This window comes from Arachis stenosperma, chromosome 2, assembly GCF_014773155.1.
Source record: "Arachis stenosperma cultivar V10309 chromosome 2, arast.V10309.gnm1.PFL2, whole genome shotgun sequence".
NCBI lineage: Eukaryota > Viridiplantae > Streptophyta > Magnoliopsida > Fabales > Fabaceae > Arachis > Arachis stenosperma.
This window is the reverse complement of record NC_080378.1, coordinates 780802-798419: the sequence shown is the minus strand read 5'-3', so window position 1 is coordinate 798419 and position 17618 is coordinate 780802. Positions and strand designations below refer to the sequence as shown.

General features: G+C 29.0%; 3 protein-coding genes and 1 non-coding gene across 8 annotated transcripts; 1 reads left to right on the top strand and 3 right to left on the bottom strand.

The window, feature by feature from the left end:
• Positions 1 to 2395: 2395 nt before the first annotated feature.
• On the bottom strand, positions 2396 to 2488 carry TRNAY-GUA (transfer RNA tyrosine (anticodon GUA)). Its single transcript has 2 exons — positions 2452 to 2488; positions 2396 to 2431 (listed from the first exon to the last, which is right to left on the bottom strand). It is a non-coding gene; the product is annotated as a tRNA-Tyr (tRNA).
• A 1901-nt stretch (positions 2489 to 4389) lies between these two features.
• Positions 4390 to 5139, top strand: LOC130961151 (uncharacterized). Its single transcript, XM_057886874.1, has one exon. The coding sequence runs from the start codon at positions 4390 to 4392 to the stop codon at positions 5137 to 5139; it is 750 nt and encodes a 249-aa protein (XP_057742857.1).
• Positions 5140 to 5711: 572 nt separating this feature from the next.
• LOC130960725 (bifunctional L-3-cyanoalanine synthase/cysteine synthase 1, mitochondrial-like) lies at positions 5712 to 9931 on the bottom strand. The gene is made up of 10 exons (XM_057886178.1): positions 9689 to 9931; positions 9488 to 9597; positions 8683 to 8740; positions 8294 to 8557; positions 7158 to 7295; positions 6989 to 7040; positions 6816 to 6895; positions 6672 to 6731; positions 6385 to 6465; positions 5712 to 5960 (listed from the first exon to the last, which is right to left on the bottom strand). Exons 1-10 carry the CDS (start codon positions 9878 to 9880, stop codon positions 5862 to 5864), a joined length of 1134 nt encoding a protein of 377 aa, XP_057742161.1. The 5' UTR covers positions 9881 to 9931; the 3' UTR covers positions 5712 to 5861.
• A 1153-nt stretch (positions 9932 to 11084) lies between these two features.
• LOC130960724 (uncharacterized) lies at positions 11085 to 14518 on the bottom strand. Of its 5 annotated transcripts, XM_057886174.1 has the most exons (7): positions 14433 to 14518; positions 14143 to 14280; positions 13548 to 13608; positions 13317 to 13452; positions 12573 to 12900; positions 12346 to 12474; positions 11085 to 12231 (listed from the first exon to the last, which is right to left on the bottom strand). In XM_057886174.1, exons 2-7 carry the CDS (start codon positions 14273 to 14275, stop codon positions 11792 to 11794), a joined length of 1227 nt encoding a protein of 408 aa, XP_057742157.1. In that variant the 5' UTR covers positions 14276 to 14280; positions 14433 to 14518; the 3' UTR covers positions 11085 to 11791. The 5 variants fall into 5 exon arrangements, with proteins under 5 accessions (XP_057742157.1, XP_057742158.1, XP_057742156.1 ...); XM_057886175.1 differs by lacking the exon at positions 14433 to 14518 and having other exon boundaries at positions 13537 to 13608; positions 14143 to 14379; XM_057886173.1 differs by lacking the exon at positions 14433 to 14518 and having other exon boundaries at positions 14143 to 14379.
• Positions 14519 to 17618: the final 3100 nt, after the last annotated feature.

Below are 17618 nucleotides of genomic sequence, written 5' to 3'. Positions count from 1 at the left end.
ATAGTGTAATTAGAATTTCAATAATCTTTTAAATGGAAGCGGCAAATTTCAATAACCACTTTAAGGATCAACTCTAAACTCATCAATTTAGGTTGGCTGAAATGGTAACTCATTTATTTTTTAATTAAATGTCAAAAATTTGAATTATATTTATACATATAGCAACACAGTAGTCAATACAAATTTTTAAATAAAATTTAAATCTAAGATGTATTAGTTTTTAACAGTCAATATATGAAATACCATAAAAATTTTAAATTTATGTGATTATATATGTATGTTTGAACCCTTAATAAGTTTGTTAAGTATCGAATATGCCCTCAAGAAGCTAGCACTTGGTAGTTGATTCGAATGACAATGTTATTTTCCCTTTATGAATGTATAATAGTGATTTTGAATTCGAGTTCTAAGTATGAATAATTTTCAAGTTAGATTGAAGTATTGACCCAATTTGGCATATAGTCAAAATCATTTGAGAAACTCTGATTTTAAAATTATCCTATATGCTACTATTGAGGTCAATGTCATCCTCATCCATGAACTAACAAGCTTGCAAAATTTGAATTCATCTTCATTATTATTATTTTGATATTTTCACTTTATAGAAGCTCTGTAATTTGTACTATTGAATACCCTTTTTGAAGGGGACGTTCATTTCTATATTTCCGCATTTTTTTTGTGCCTTCATTTCTATATTATGCTTGTTTCATTAACAATGCAAACCTTAATTAATAATAGAATTCGAGTAAAACAAAGGTAGCATTATTTGTTTAAAAAAATGTAGTAAAATTAGGGTCAAGAATGTCAAATCACAAACTTAAATAAAACATATTAACTCGTGAACTCAACTAACTCAAACTAATAATACTATTGTCTTCAAAATTCAAACAAGAGAAGATATAAGAAAAAAATATATCAAAACAAAGTTCGAAAAAAGGAGGTAGAAACTCACATACCATTACCTTCACGCTTTTTAATTTGAATATAAAAGCAACAATGAAATTAGATTGGGTTATAGAAAACACAGATACTTTACATCTGTGTGGTGTCAGAGTAACAGAACAACTCAGATTATGCGAGTTCCTCTATGATAAACAGACGGTTCGAATTGTTAAACCGTGCGATTTAATTTTTTCATTCATATAAAAATTTTGATATGCAAAGAATACGGAGGGTCCGATTTCCTTCTTCCGAAATTCAAATTTCTCCAGTTTCAAATCGGACCATCCAATTTGTTCAGCAAAATTTTTAAATCAAACAACTCTTCGAGTTCTACGACACTCATAAAAAAGCTGTCCCACAGATTTATCTTGTACCCCATAAATCCATATCAAGGTACATCACATACAAAACTTCCATAACCATAAAATTGAACCTTACCTTCACGTAAAGTTGATAATAAAAATTATTAGATAACAATTTAGTAAAATATATTAAATTATCTAATGATTCTCAACTATTAACTTCGTACGAAAAAAACTACAAATAAGACTTCGCCAAAAAATAAATGCAATAGTGAAGTGTGAACAACATACTTTTGTTAGTTTGTATGGCATCAAAAGCTTCCAATTAAACATAGAGAAAATAAATAGTTGCATTAGCAAATTGGGACACACCACAAACAATGGGGAAATAATGCAGACATGTGCAACATTAGAGAATATACATCTACCGTACCAACCAGAATTGGTATCTGCCATGGTATCTGGCATCTTCAATTAAGGAACGTATAATATTTGTTCTGACTAGGGCATGTTTGGAATCATTGGAAAATGTTTTTTTTTTTAATTCAAGTTGAAAAGGATTTTTCAAAAAAAAAAAGACATTATGTTTGGAATTTGGATAAAAAATTATAATTGAAATTGACAATTTATAAATGAAAGCAGTATTTTTAAGCTTGCGATTATAAGAGGAAGCGTTTTTCTAATTATACCACTAAAAATAATATTTTTGTCGTATATTTCAAATATAATAGATTAGCTTAAAACCAATCTAAGTATTAATTAATTACAACGACTTATAATTTAAATGGTATAATCTCTCTATTTTCACCTGAAAATCTCGAATTCAAACCTCATTCTTAACTTTAGAAAAAAAAAAAATACCATAGCCCAGAAGCCTCTTAACTATTTATGGCCATGATAGACAAGTCAAAGGTCACAATCTTTGTTATTGACTTATTGTAGAAAATTCAATAGCATATACCAGTCCACTCTACCAAGTAAAGAAGTGAGGAGTGAAATAAACTAATAAAGTGCATTCCAAGTTTCCAACTATATTAACAAGCTAACTCCAAGAAGTTGCTATTCTTTTGCTTTTTCTTTTCTTATATGCTTATAAAATTCCTATTCTATTTATTGATAGCATCTTAAAAATATTGAAAGAATAAAAGAAATCCGACCTGCCGGATTCGAACCAGCGACCTAAGGATATCTGAGAGTTATTAACCCACTACAGTCCTCCGCTCTACCAACTGAGCTAAGGTCGGTTTTGTGGTATATTGTTCATATTAAAATTAAAATAAATTGTTGACATTGTCATGTGTTTTTTATTTTGGACGAATAACAATACTGCTCTTGAACTATTAACATATCACTTTAACTCTGTTTTGTATTGAAAACGCACTTTATTAAATTTATAATTTTAAAATAAAATTATAAAAATTAATCTCTATAAAATAATAGAAAAACAGTTGATGCCTGTTGAGCCGCTAGTTTAAATAATTTAAACACAAAATTTATTGTCATTACAGAATTGTCTAATAACGTTAGATTTGAATTTAAATTTTTGGTATCTATTTAAAGTGAACTAACCAATAAATCAATTCAAATTGATTGATTTATTTGACTATTTTTATCTTTTTAGATTTGACTTAAACTTTAAATAATTAGGTACCAATTTACAATTACGATATAATTGGCCTAGATAATAACTCTGACAAAATTATGTTTGCAAAACATACACCAACTTAATTATTAAGGCATGATCTATAATTTATCTAATTAATGTATTATTTATTACTATATTGCTCGATTTGTATGAATAATAACACATATAACTAAAAATAAGCAATCCTTCTATTCATTTTGTCTTTTCAAATTAAAATTTAAAAAGTTGTTACAAACGGATTTAGAGTTCAAATTTCAAATTAGTTACTTTAAATTAGACATATTTATTCTTCGAAAATTCAAAACCATAAAAGAACATTCATAGAAAACTCGCACTACTGCACCGTATTTGTAACAAGTCGGATAGACAACCCTACTCGAATAGATTTGTCCGAATTGAGTACCTGCGAGTATGATATATATTGCTAGCCCTAGATACACGATAAAATATAAATTATAAATTATTATTATTATTATTATTATTATTAAATGATCAAATAAACAAATTTTATTTTATTAATATTTATAATTTAAATTATTTTATTTGTAGATAAAAAATGTAAACCATGTTTGACATGATAGCAATGCATAAAAAATAGTATATATGCACCAAATATGCATGCAGTTGTTATATTGAGTAATTATTCCAAATAGTATATGTCTTAATTTCTATCTTTATTATTCTTCGCTAAAGCCCAAAATTGACATAATGTTATGATATGTTTTATGATATCTGTAAAATACACGTTTTATTTTTTATAAAAAAGTAAGTCTTATCTCTTAATATTTATATTTAAATAATTTAGACACAAAATTTATTGTCATTATAGAATTGTTTATCATTAGATTTAAATTCAAATTTTTTATATTTATTTAAAGTAAATTAACCAATAAACCAATTCAAATCAATCGACTTATTTGACTATTTCTATCTTTTTAGATTTTACTTAAATTTTAAATAATTAGATACTAATTTACAGTTAAGATATAATTGACCTAGATAATAATTCTAGCAAAGTTATGTTTGCACAAAAAAAATATATATATATAGGTAAATAATAAAAATACTAAAATCTAGGTAAATAATGTAAAGTCGAATGTTCATTTTACTAGGTGTACGAATAATTATTTTAATATTAAAATCTAGGTAAATAACTTAAATGTGTGGTATATTTTTATTTGATTGGTAATTGTTTATATTGGTCAAAAATATCATTATTTATCTAACACTCCTCTTGCAAAAATTATGTCAACTTAATTGCTAAGACATTACTTATAAATCTAATTTATCTAATTAATGTATTATTTATTACTATTGCCTGATTTGTATGAATAATATATATATATACTTATCTTGTTTTAGTTTTATTCATTTTATCTTTTCAAATTGAGATTCAAAAAGTGATTACAAACGGATTTAGACACATTCATTCTCCAAAAACTCAAAACCATCGAAGAAAGATCATAGAAAACTCAAGAACAATCAAAGAACTCCAAAACAATGGAGAACAAGAATAACAAGAGAAAAGATCAACCTTCATCAGCCTCCACCAACCACCACCACCGCCGCCGCAACGTGAAACCAAAGCTTGCGGCGGTTACTCCTCCCAATCCAGAGCCTCAAGAACAAGAAATCAGAGAATTGCAGACACTCACTCTCTTCCCTACCGAACCAACATTCCAATCTTCACCTTCTTCCAGTCATTCACAAGATCCAGAGTTTTCATCGCCACCACAGCCACCACCGGCACGGGCCGTCACCGACGACCTCAACATAGTCATCACTCCTCCGTTTCCATGGGCCACTGATCGTCCAGCGAAAATCCACACACTCCAATATCTCAACCAAAACAAGATCTTAACAATCAACGGAGACGTTCAATGCGGAAACTGTCGCAAAAGATTCGAAATGGAGTTTGATTTAAATAAAAAGGCTGCAGAGCTTGGAAAGTTCTTGAAGGATCGTGGAGCTTCCTTGCATAGTAGATGTCCAAAAGAGTGGAAGAACCCTAATTCAATTGCATGCAAATTCTGCCGCCAAGAAAAAAGTGTGAAGCCTGTTATTGGAAACCGGAAGGAACACTCCATTAATTGGTTGTTTCTTTGGTTGGGTCAGTTCATAGGGTTCTGCAATTTAGAAGATTTGAGGTATTTTTGCAAGTACAATAAATTGCATAGAACTGCAGCCAAAGATCGCTTTGTTTTCAACGTTTACAATGAAATCTTCAAACAACTCATTCAAGCCAATTAGAAATCATTGTATCATGATATGTCAAAACCAATGCTTAGCTAGGGAGCAACCAGATTTTGTTACCAATTGAAAGGATAGAAAATCATTAGTCCAAACCCTAAATTGCTGAATTTGTCATGTGTTTTTTGTTTTGGACCAATCACAATACTGCTCTTGAACTATTAACATAGCACTTTGACTCTGTTTTGTATTGAAAATGCAATTCTTTATTGAAAAAATCTAATAAAAATTCTTATTCATTTCTTGTTGTTTTGAAATTTATCCTTTTATTTATTTATTTATTTTGCTTACTTTTTTTCTACCAATCTCAAAATACCATTTATAGTGTCTTTTACATTATGAGATTTCAACATAAGATAGATTTTGATTGAAGTTAAAGGATATGTTCTCCTTAGAGGACTTTAGAAAGAATAAACTTCATGCTTTTGTTTCAGAACAGTAACAGTTGTTATCACTGTCACCAATTCTTTATGTAAAACTTTGTTGTTTGTCAAAATTTTTAAGTTCAATTAGTAGACTCAGTTATTGATATCTTTAAAATAAATGGTGTGTTATGCTCTCAAAAACAGAGGTGGCAAAATTAAATATATAAATTTGGCAATGCTTGATTACAAGATATGATAAATATTAGTAATATCAAATTAAAAAAAAAGGGGGGGGGGGGGGTTACATCAAATTAAAAAACAAAAGGGTTGCTTGTGATAATAGGCAATTTAATTTAATTAATCAACAGATACTGGCTGCATGTTTTCAGCTTCTCTCCTAAGCTCTTGGAACAGAATAGAAGACAAGTATCTCTCTCCAAAGCTTGGATGAACAGTCTGAGATAACATAACAATCAACATCAACATCATTTTAATAATAAGTGTTACTTAGCAGCTAAGTAATATTAAGAAACTTGTTCCCTTAAATATATATTAGGGTACTTTTTTCATTTTTTTTAATAAAATAAGAGCATATTTTGGGTAAAATGACACATTTAAACAGGTCAAAATAATGACAAATAAAGTTTTTAGTCAACAGAAGAATTTATATATTTTGTATTTTCAATGATTGTTAGTGACCTAAAGAGACTTATATTTTTTTTACTTAAAAAGCTAATATATTTAGATACAAATTGGGTTTAAATATATATTAACTTTTGAATGTATTAAACTACTTTGTGGAAAAGAATAAGTATTTTGAAACCAAGTGAGAATAGAGTAAATAATTTAGATATATAAATGGTTCCATTACTATTCTTACCACAATGAGTTTGCCTTTGTTCTCAGGCATGCTGGCTAGTTCGAGTGCTGCAACTGTGTTAGCTCCAGATGATATCCCTACCTGCAAACCAATTACGGAAAGAAGGAAAAAATAAAAATAAGTTATTGACTAATAAAAATAAGTTATTGTCTTTATATATTTTGGACGGACGAACTTAGATGTCTTGTAAAAGATGAGAGACATTTTTGAATTTTCAATTAGTTAAAGGCTTATTTGTCGTTTTTTCTAAAAAAAAAAATGAAAAACAGAGTCATTTGAATACTTACCATGAGTCCTTCCTTTAAGGCCAATTGCCTAGCCATGTTAATTGCATCTTCACTTCGGATCTAACATGCAAGTAATTGATAAGTGACCAATAATAATTATGGGTACAAAAATTAGAAAACTTCAACCTATATATATATACTTACTTCAATAACTTTGTCCATTATATCCATGTCCAGTATATCTGGTTTGAATCCAACTCCATTTCCAGTAATTTCATGAGGACCTATATCATATGAATAAATCATAAATAACTATGAAATTCCAAACTTTACACAAAAATAAATAAATAAATGAAAAGGGTAAGCATGATATTTACCAGGTTTACCACCATTTAGAACATTACTTTCAGCTGGCTCCACACCATATATCTAATGACACAACAAAACAATAATTATTCATTATCTAATGACACAATAATTTAATTTGATGAATGAAAATTGAATACTTCATTATAGGATGTTAAGAAAAGAAATAACTAAACTGACCTTAACATTAGGATTCTTGGATTTAAGGTATCTTCCTACACCAGTGACTGTGCCTCCACTGCCTATTCCCATAACAAATATGTCAACTTGTCCATTTGTTTCCTCCCATATCTCTGGACCTGTTGTCTCAAAGTGCACCTGATTCCCCAACCATTTTTCTTTAACAATCAATTCTTTTTCCAATTTCAAAGCATTTCATGACATTCCAATTTTGAATCATCTCGAAAAAATATCTCATTTTTCTAAGCATATATCACTACAAGAAATCCACTAAAAACAATCAATTTAGTAACTAATTGATTAATATCTGATTTGAACCGATAATTCAGTAACAAAGTAGTAACCGATTTAGCAACCAAAATAGCTTGTTACTGAATTCGTCACTTATGTTTGTCAATGGTTGCTGAATCGGTTGTTGTTCGACAAATTTCTTATAGCAATAAATATTTAAGGACAAATACCATCAATTTTCTCTAAAGTTAGGTTGCGTTTGTAAGGGAGATTGAGACTAAATTAAATATCTGTATTGTGTTTGATGTAAAATATATTGGACTAAATTATGTCTCAGTATTATGTTTAATTTAAGATAAATATAGAGATTGAGAGGTAAATTTAAAATTCAAAAGTTAAATGAGGATATTTTTTAAAAGAAATGTTATTAAAATTCAGTCTCCGTCTTTAAAAATTTCATTTCCCTTGTCCCCACTTTCTCTAGGTACTGAAGGGACTGAAATTTTGGGATTTGAATCCTCTAAATTTTGAATTTCACTTTAAAGGGTAAAGTGTGATCTCTTACAATTTATTTCATAGGTGGGACGAAGAAAAATTATGAAAGAAAAACCATTCAAGAGTGAGAGATTACATTTTATCGTCTAAAGTGAAAATTCAAAATTTAGAGGATCCAAATTCAAAATTTTGTATCCTTGGGACTAAAATTTTACTTATAGTATCTCGCTATCAAACACAATACTGAATCCCAGTCTCTCAGTCTCAGTCCTAGTGTCAGAGAACAAGTTATATTACAACATTAACACCCTTTGTCCTTTGATCTGGTATACATATCCTAAAAAATGTTACTTTTTATACATATAACTTAAATCTTAGTGATATGCGGTGTATAGCATTGAAGTACTTACTTGACTATTGGCTGGGTTTGAAAATTGTTGTAGCATGTGAGCATTTGGTGTGGTTTCTAGAAGTTGATAAGCCTTCTTAACAGTTCCACCCATTCCTTTGGTTGGATCAGTGAGTACTAACTCAGCTCCAAAAGCTTTCATGGTAACTCTTCTCTCCAAACTTGTGTAAGATGGCATGGTCAAAATAATCTTGTATCCTCTCAAAGCACCCATAAATGCCAAGCTTATTCCCATGTTTCCAGAAGTAGGCTCAATAAGAGTTGTCTACACACCACATTAAACAATAATAAATAATTAATTAAATCAAATATGAGAATCTTGAATAATATGTTAATAGCTTAGTAAAGTAAAAAATTGATGATGCCACAAAATAAACCAGTTTGGCCAACCTTTCCTGGTGATATCAAATTCTCTTTCTCTGCATTTGTGATCATAGCATATGCAGCTCTGTCCATTAAGAAAATTATTTATAATTTAAAACTGATAGGCGAAGACAGATGAATATATACTAGGTTTAATTATTCTATTGGTACCTATAATTTTATCAAATTTATAATTAGGTTTTTATACTTTTTTTTTCTTTTCAATTGAGTCCCTATCATTTTCATGTAAAAAATATTAAAATTAACGAAATATTTTTCTCAAAAAATATGTAGTCAAATCTAATTAGGTTCTTAATTATGGATACTCCAATTTGCAGAGAAATATTCCGTTAAGGTTTAATTATTCTATCGGTTCCTATAGTTTTACCAAATTTTCAATTAAGTCTTCATACTTTTTTTCCTTTTCAATTAGGTCCCTATACCATATCAGATTTTGTAAGTAAGTCCTACCGTGACAAAAACGTTGAAAGTAACGAAATATTCTATTTAACAGAATATTCAGGAGTGTTAGACATATTCATTTTGTTTAAGGAAATATTAAGTTAATTCCACTGTTTTTGTCATGCTAAGTACTTAATTACAAAATTTGATATAGTATATTGACTCAATCGAAAAAAAAAGTATAAGAATCTAATTAAAAATTCAGTAACAGATTTTTTTTACACTAAGAATGACCTAATTACAAAACTAAAAGCAGCGTAAAGACTCAACTAGAAAAAATATTGGGACCTAATTACAAATTTTGTGAAAATATAGGGATTAACAAAGTAATTAAATCTATATACTGGCAAAGTTAAAATAGAATTAAGACCTGTCTTTGACACTGGCAGTAGGTTGCATCATTTCTTGCTTGGCAGCAATAAAAGCTCCACAACCGTGAGTTACTTTGTTAAGATAAACAAGTGGAGTTCTTCCAATGAGCTGAAAAGAAAGGAAGAGGGATGAGTTATTCTGTTATTGTATTTCGTATTATTGATAAATATGAAATGAAATAAGCAAGGTTATTAATTACATGGGAGACATGATTCTTGATGTTGGTTTTGGGAAGATCATTTGCTAGATCTCTAATGGGTTCAGCTGAAAAGGTAGTGTAAAAGAATCTACTCATCATAGCATCTGATGAAGAAACCCTTTTGTTGATTAAGCTCCTAATAGCAGCCATTGTTAGAATTGATTTGGAATGAGTATATAGAACCTGATACATGCATGAACTATATATATAAATATAGTTGAGCTAGAACTAGAAGAGTTCAATTTTGCTTTTATTAGAGGAGACAAGAAATGATGGCAACTGGGAAGGCAACTTGCAGAGGCTGCTATGTGTTCTTGTGTATAATATAGATATCACCTTTTATATAGGACCATTAATTTTGTTTATTTTATGAGATACAGTATTCAAATTTCAACCATGGATGACGACGCTTTTGTAAGGAATCATAGCACATGGTTGGTTAATTCTTTTTTGACTAGCTAGCTAGATTTGTAAGGAATCTTAGGCTCTTAGCACATGATTTAAAATCATTATTAAAAGTTTAATTAATTTCACTTCAAAGAATTGTCTCTCTCATAGCACTGATTTTCCCCCTCATTGATTATTGGTATTATAAAAATATAAAAGTTGATATCATTGGGAGATGCTTAATTATTTATTATATGCCCAATTCTATAGTACCTATGAATTGAAACTTAAATTTTGTCTAACTTATTTTTTATAATAAATTTTATTTTTTTAAAAATTATTTATTCGTATATTTTTTAAATTAAATATTAATTTTTAATCTTTTTTAATAAATAAACACTACTATTTAGACATCACAACATTCACCATTTATATACTCCACAGAAGTATATACATTTTACTTTCTTTGTTACAAATATTTGCAATCTGTTAGCCTTCATACAATTAACCTGTCTTGAGGAATCGCCTGTCTCCTAGGATAATAATTTTTTATTTTATTTATTTATTTTATCATCACTTTTAATCCATGAATTGAATTTGAAACCGTTAGATGAAGACCGATTAGGAAAATAAGATTTTTCTTTATATATATATATATATATATATATATATATTCAAATACGATTTTCCTACTTTAATAAAATAAATTATCCATATATCTTCACGGGAACGTTTTTTCGCATTGTATATCAAACAGAAAAAATATTAAAAAATTATTAGAATTTATTATTTTTTACAATCAATATTTAAAAATATAAACTAAAATATATTATTAAATTATTAAACTAACAAAGTTAAATTAATAATTAAAAATAATATAAAAAATCAATTATTAAAATTAACTATTATATATATTTATATACAAATAAATATAGTTTAACTTATTTAAATATATATTTTATATTTAAATATATATTTTAATAATAAATATAATTTTATATATGGCACCTTTTGTCCGGATATATTAATATATAGCCGCCTAATAATATTTTATCTGATCGTTCCGCTTCTTCAGCAGGTATTCACATTCGACTCTTCTTCCTCTGCCATTTCTGCCTGCTTCTCAACCTTCGACTCCTACTAGAATATGCTTGCTAGGATTATGTGACCAGTTATGATAGGAGCAATTTTATCTTTTTAACCACATAACTTCTTCCATCCGCTAAAATATGCTGCCACCTATGTGACAATTGTTTCTGAAAGATATTAGGTAGTCTATGCAGCATAGTTCATATGTTAAAAAAATAGCAGGAGTGGTAAAGAAACTAATTTATCCTTTGGAAAACAACTAATCACCTAGTTTGACTATGTCATTTTTTGGTTGTTGTAGCTAGGTGAATGAAAGCATTTTGATTTGTGAGTACTTTTCAATCAACTCTTCAGCTTACAGAACTGCAGAATGTGACCCAGAGAGCACCATAGTTTCCCAAACAACACCATATTCATGTTAAAGTACCATGAACATGGCCACACATCATAATATTTTTTAACCATGTTCAGCAGTTACCAAGGGTAGCATGAAGAAGGAACCAATCCTTGTTGACGAGGGTAGCATGTCTTCCAAGTAATGCCCAAATAGAAGTACAATGAAAGACATGCATTGATGTTTCCATCAAACCTATAACCGAATTACGTCGGGTTAACATCTAATATGAACTAAGTTTCCTCTTCATCACTCTCACCCCCAAATAAGGAAGCCATTTTCATAGCAAGCTTGGCAGCCATGTCTCTTCTTTGGAAATCAGGCATCAACCGTATACCTGCACGCATGTTTCCAATCTCAGACATCAACTGCTCCAAATCATCTAACTCAAGACATTTATCCTCATCTTCAGAATGCATGATATTGTGTGAGACTTTCTTGTCACCTTCATCTTCAGGCCCAGTGCTCGAGGTTGTGGGTGGGATATCTTTATCAGATTTAATTTCAATCTTGTATTCGCAATTTGTATTTGTATTATTTTGAGGAACCAATCCCCCAGCATCCAAAGAAGTTGCAGATACCCATTCTTGTTCAGTTCCATCCCAGGGATCAGCTGAACCAGCTGACAAAACTTCATATTCTTCTTCATAATCAGATTCTTCTGAAGATAACTCTAAAGAAAAACAGATAACCAAATTAGTGCTTGTATTGCACTGCCTGGCATATATTTGACATCAATAAAAGTGCCACACAGCACACTTTAAGAAATGTAGGAGAAGAAAAGTACCCTCCTTTGTAGGAAATGATGGTTGACTAATCCTATCACCAGATTTCAATATCATTCCAGGCCACATATGAGCAGAAAGAGCACCATAAAGCCGTTCAACTCCTTGTAAATCACCATCTATAGACAAACCTGCAATCGGTGGTTCTTTTATCAGCATTTGCCAGAGCAAAAATCAGACTATTGTTCAATTGTTTGCGCTGGCTTTAAAACAGGAAGGAAAATTTTACATTTGTCGAAATCAGCATTAGAAGCACAAGCCTCAATGAATTCGATATTGTGCTCGGTGCACCACTCCAAGCAGGACCTTCTAATATCCCATGATGGTTCTTCATCTCCCAGTAAACTAGTTCCTTCAGATTCAGATATTCCATACTCAGGGAGCTCTGAATAAGGATCAATAGTAGAGTCTTCAAGTTTCAATAACCGTCTTCTGTATTCAGCATGAACTGGATGACTTGGAAGGAGGTCCACTTTGTTTCCAATGCATAATAATATCTCAAAGTTTTGAATGACAGTGCAAGATACCCAATCTTGAAGTGCAGTTAGAGAAGATGGCTGCATATAACAAGAAAATCAAATTAACATTATATGCATATGTCACTGCAAATGCATACTTAAGGCAGGCAGAATAAAAAAAAGTAGCCAAAAAATAGTTCACATGAATATTGATTTGTTTTGTTTATAATTTGCAAACAAAGGTTCGGTCTAACAAGAAAGAAAACTTTCTAAACTTCTGTCCAATCTATAATTCATGGTTAAAAGCCATGTTAAAATATAGCTCAAACATAATGTTGCTGAACATGTTGAAATAAGTTGAAACTTGGTCTGCTTGCTTCAAACCATTGTTTGAGATCCTCATGGCTAAAACAACAAACACACTAAAACTGTGAAAGTAACCCAAGATTTTGTCATGGATTAAATAATCATTGTCCAAAAAACAAATTGAGGAAGAGTCAAGTTAAGGAACTAACATTATTCATGTCAAAAACCATCACCAATGCTGCTGCCTGTTGAAACACAGGCAGGTTCCGAACAGAAAAATCATCACGAAGATGAGCCATCCATACAGAAACATCAGCAGTATAGTACTTAGTGTTGATAGTCCATCTGTTCAATCCACAGTAAAATACACACCCAATAAGATGTAAAATTATGCTACAGAATCAGTTCGGTAAAATAAAAGTTACTCACAGTTAACATACCCACGTACATTCACTTCAAAAGTAGAATCAAAAGCATCTTCATTGTCAACAGAGAGCAATCCTAAAATTGACATCAAATGCAACTAAATCCACATTACTACATGTAAAAATATATCAGAAGAACTAAATTAAGAAATAATTGCAGAGCAGACATAGCACACCATTGATATGTTTTCCAACTGATTAAAAAAAAGAGATTTTGATGCAGCTACTATCCAACTAAATTAAGCATTGCCAAATCATATATCAACACATAATGAGGATTTTACTGTTGCAATCCATATCCCGACAGTCACACACACATTTGCTACAATAGAATCTAATGACTACATAATACACTTTACATTAACTAAACCTAATTGCATTTGCACACAATTGAACTTCAGAAGTCATAACTAATACTACTTGAAGTAAAAAACAAACTATAGTATCTAAGAACAAATTATGCTGAAAGTGTTACTTCAAAACAATATCTACGAATATCAAGCACTAAAATTAGAACAACCAAGTTAATAGTCCAATCACAGATAAAATTGGAAAACCAAAAACGCTTTTTGAAAAAAATAAGAGAAAAGAAAGGGAAAGAGAAAGATACGGGAAAGGATGGTGCGTTTTCCGACGTTGGAGGATCCGATGACGAAGATGGCGGGTCGGTTCTCCAGAGAGGCAATCGGCGATTCCATTTTTTTGAGCTCCGGAAGCTTCGATTTCGAAGCTGTCACTCTCATATAATCTAGAGAAATCAATTAATCAGCCATAATAACAACAATATCAGATAAATCAAGTTAATCAGCTTCAAATTAATCAACATTTCTAACAATACCAAAAGTTAAAATAAATTTATAATCAGACATTAACAAGACGAGATTTGAATCCAATACTTACCTAAACTGAGTAACCAGCGGATCACTTTACTAATTAAAATTCGTTGGATTTAAGTGATTCTAAATGATTTTTTTTTTTTTTTTTTGTTGGACATTGAGTGATCTTTTTTTTTCACCTGCCTTAAGGTCGGAAAACTGACCCGACCCGCATAATTATTAGAGCTTGTTTAAAATGTTCGGAATTAAAAATTATTTAAAAGTTGAATTTTTTGGTTTTAAAATAATTAAAAATAAATTATTCAATTTTTTTTTATTTTAATTTTAATTTTTATTTTATTTATAAATCAGACCAAAAAAGACTGATTCTCATATACTCTTTAAATTTAAATTTTATTTTATTAATATATTACAGTAATTTTAAATTATAGAATTAAATTTTAAATAAAAATAACTTTTTTAAATAAAAATAAATTTTTTTTATAAAAGTAATTTTTTTCTCATGTTAAATACTTTTTAAAAAAACTTAGTGATTTTTTCTATTAATATATTTTTTTGGTCTTATTTTAATATTCATTTCTGAATATTTAGCAGAATTTACACGAGGTTGATTTTTTTGTTATGGAAATAAAAGTAGTGATATATTTTAATATTGTAATTTTTTGTATTTTTTAAAATTATAAAAAATACACAAATCGGATGGTCTGGTTTCTATACTTTAAATTTTTTTATTTTTTTAACACAAATCAGATGATCTGATTTCTGCACATCTATAAATCGAACGCTCCAATTTGTGTATCTCTAGAAATCGAATGGTATAATTTCTATCTAAATAGTTTCACAATTGAGAATAATATACCAACAATCTATATTTTAAAAAAATACCATTACTACTCCAATATTAAAAATAAAAAGTTCTTTATAGACATTAAGTGATTCTAAATATCAATATTTTTCATCAACCGTCTTTTTTTTAAAGGTTTTTAGGCTTTCACTTAGACTTTGGGCTTAACAAGATATCTCATGGCCCATTGTGATTACTTGTAGCTTCCTAGATGGGCCTCAAGAGTGGCCCAATTTAATTATTCAATATCCACTTTGGGATGGAACCAAATTTAATGAGCTGTACTCGTCTTTAAAAAATATTACATGACAAAATTATTTTATAATCAAATTTAACTAAATTCTTTTTTATTCATCTTTTTCTAATTGATATTTATTACACAATAAATTATTCGACCAATTTAATTAAATTCAGTTACCAAAATATCTTAATTGTATAGCATCATTGTTTGTTTTAGCCCTTTTAATATAAGTGACTCACCCAATTTAGGAGGAAAAAATAAAAAGGAAAGAACAGAGTATAAGTGAATCATTAGTCATTAATGACTGAAATTGAATACACACGTTTTTTTTTTAACAAAAATCTCATTGGGAATTACCTTTTTTAGTTGAATTACCTGCAGTCAACAAACACGGATTTTTAACTAATTTAAGTTGGTCGAGTGATGAGTTCACTCGTCCATTATCGAGAGTTTGAATTTCGTTTTGTACATACAGCAATTCATTAGTCAACGACAGACTAACAAACACAATTTTTTTTTACTCGAGATTTTATAAGAATTAAGAAATATGACTATTTTAATATTGATTTTTTATACTCAGAATTTGAACCAAGACTTCTAATTAAAGAAAATGAACATATTAATTAATAAAGAATTGTCTCATATATATACACTGAGCCCTTTTGAGAAATTTCCATCACTCTCCATCTAAGTTTGGAAACATATTATATAGATATTGCTATGTTTAATTCATCAGAGGCCATCCCACCAGGCAATTATCATATCCATTTAATCGGTCACTTATTATATTATTTGGCTTCAACATCAAATGAAGTTGACGATTTTATAAGTATGTCGGACTATAATAAATTTAATTAATTTCATTTTCATATCTTTAAAAATTGACTAGAAATACAATATAAATAAATTATTAATAGTTATTAATCCTGATGTTAGAGATATAACCATTAGTGTTACCTTTTCTTATCAGCTTAAACTTTTGAGATGAGTGGTTTCATGACATGGTATCAGAGCTCTATGTCCAAAAGGTCAAGAGTTCGATCCTTGGTAAACCCCAAAAAATAGCAAACCAAGAAAGAGAGGCTTTTATATGAGGGAAAATATTAGAAATATAATCATTAGTGTTAAACTTTTGGGATGAGTGGTTTCATGATACCTACATAGGTCAATAGCTGTTGTATGTTATATATACATCATTATATATTATATGGTAAAAAATAAAACTGTATTATATATTATTACTATATATAAATTAAAATTTGTTCCAATGTTACAAGTAATTGAATATTGGTGCTGTTGGGCGCTGCATCTACCAACAAGATAGACATAGACTATGGTCTATGAGTCTGTGGGCCAAATACAAATAATGTGACATTCTTAATTACTCTCATCTAACTTTAATCTGGATACAGGGATTTCATTAAATAGAATGCATGCATACCCTTTGACAACAAAACTAATTAAATAAAATTAAATTGAAAATTTATTAATGATAAAATAAAAAAAAGTCTATAAGTTCTTGTATGATATTATGTAACTAAAATGTAGGCATTTTAATTTTTTTTAATTTGTGCCGGGTTAAAATACCTATTCATGTTAATTAAAAAAATGAAAATAAAAAACTTTCTTACCCCTTAGAATAAGGAAACAAGAAAAAGCAATGTATATATGTTGTGTATCAAACTTTGAAACATATGGATGCATATCAAACTTTGAATAATTAATTAAAGCATGTTGTGCAAGAATAAGATTTAGCAACCAAAGTAGGTGGGGGCAACAATGAAATAGTTTGCATGGCTTACAATTATTTGACTAATTAATTATATGACAACAACATCTTAAATTTGAGCTCTCCTTGAGAGATATAAAATTGTGACATATATTTGTTGTGGTTAGATATATTAAGACATGTTTATGTAAAAATAATATGATTATAAACCTCTAGATGTCATATTTAACTGAAAATGAATTTTGATGTTATTTAAGAATTAAATTGACAAATTCAATATAAAAAATAACTAAAAATAAAAAATAATTTTTTTTTATTAAAGATAAAGAGACTCGAACCTATACCTTCTTAGATAAATATAAAAAGATTTTGTCAATTGAACTATAGTTCGTTGGCAAAAGATAATAATAAAAAAAAAATAAAAAACTCTTTACTT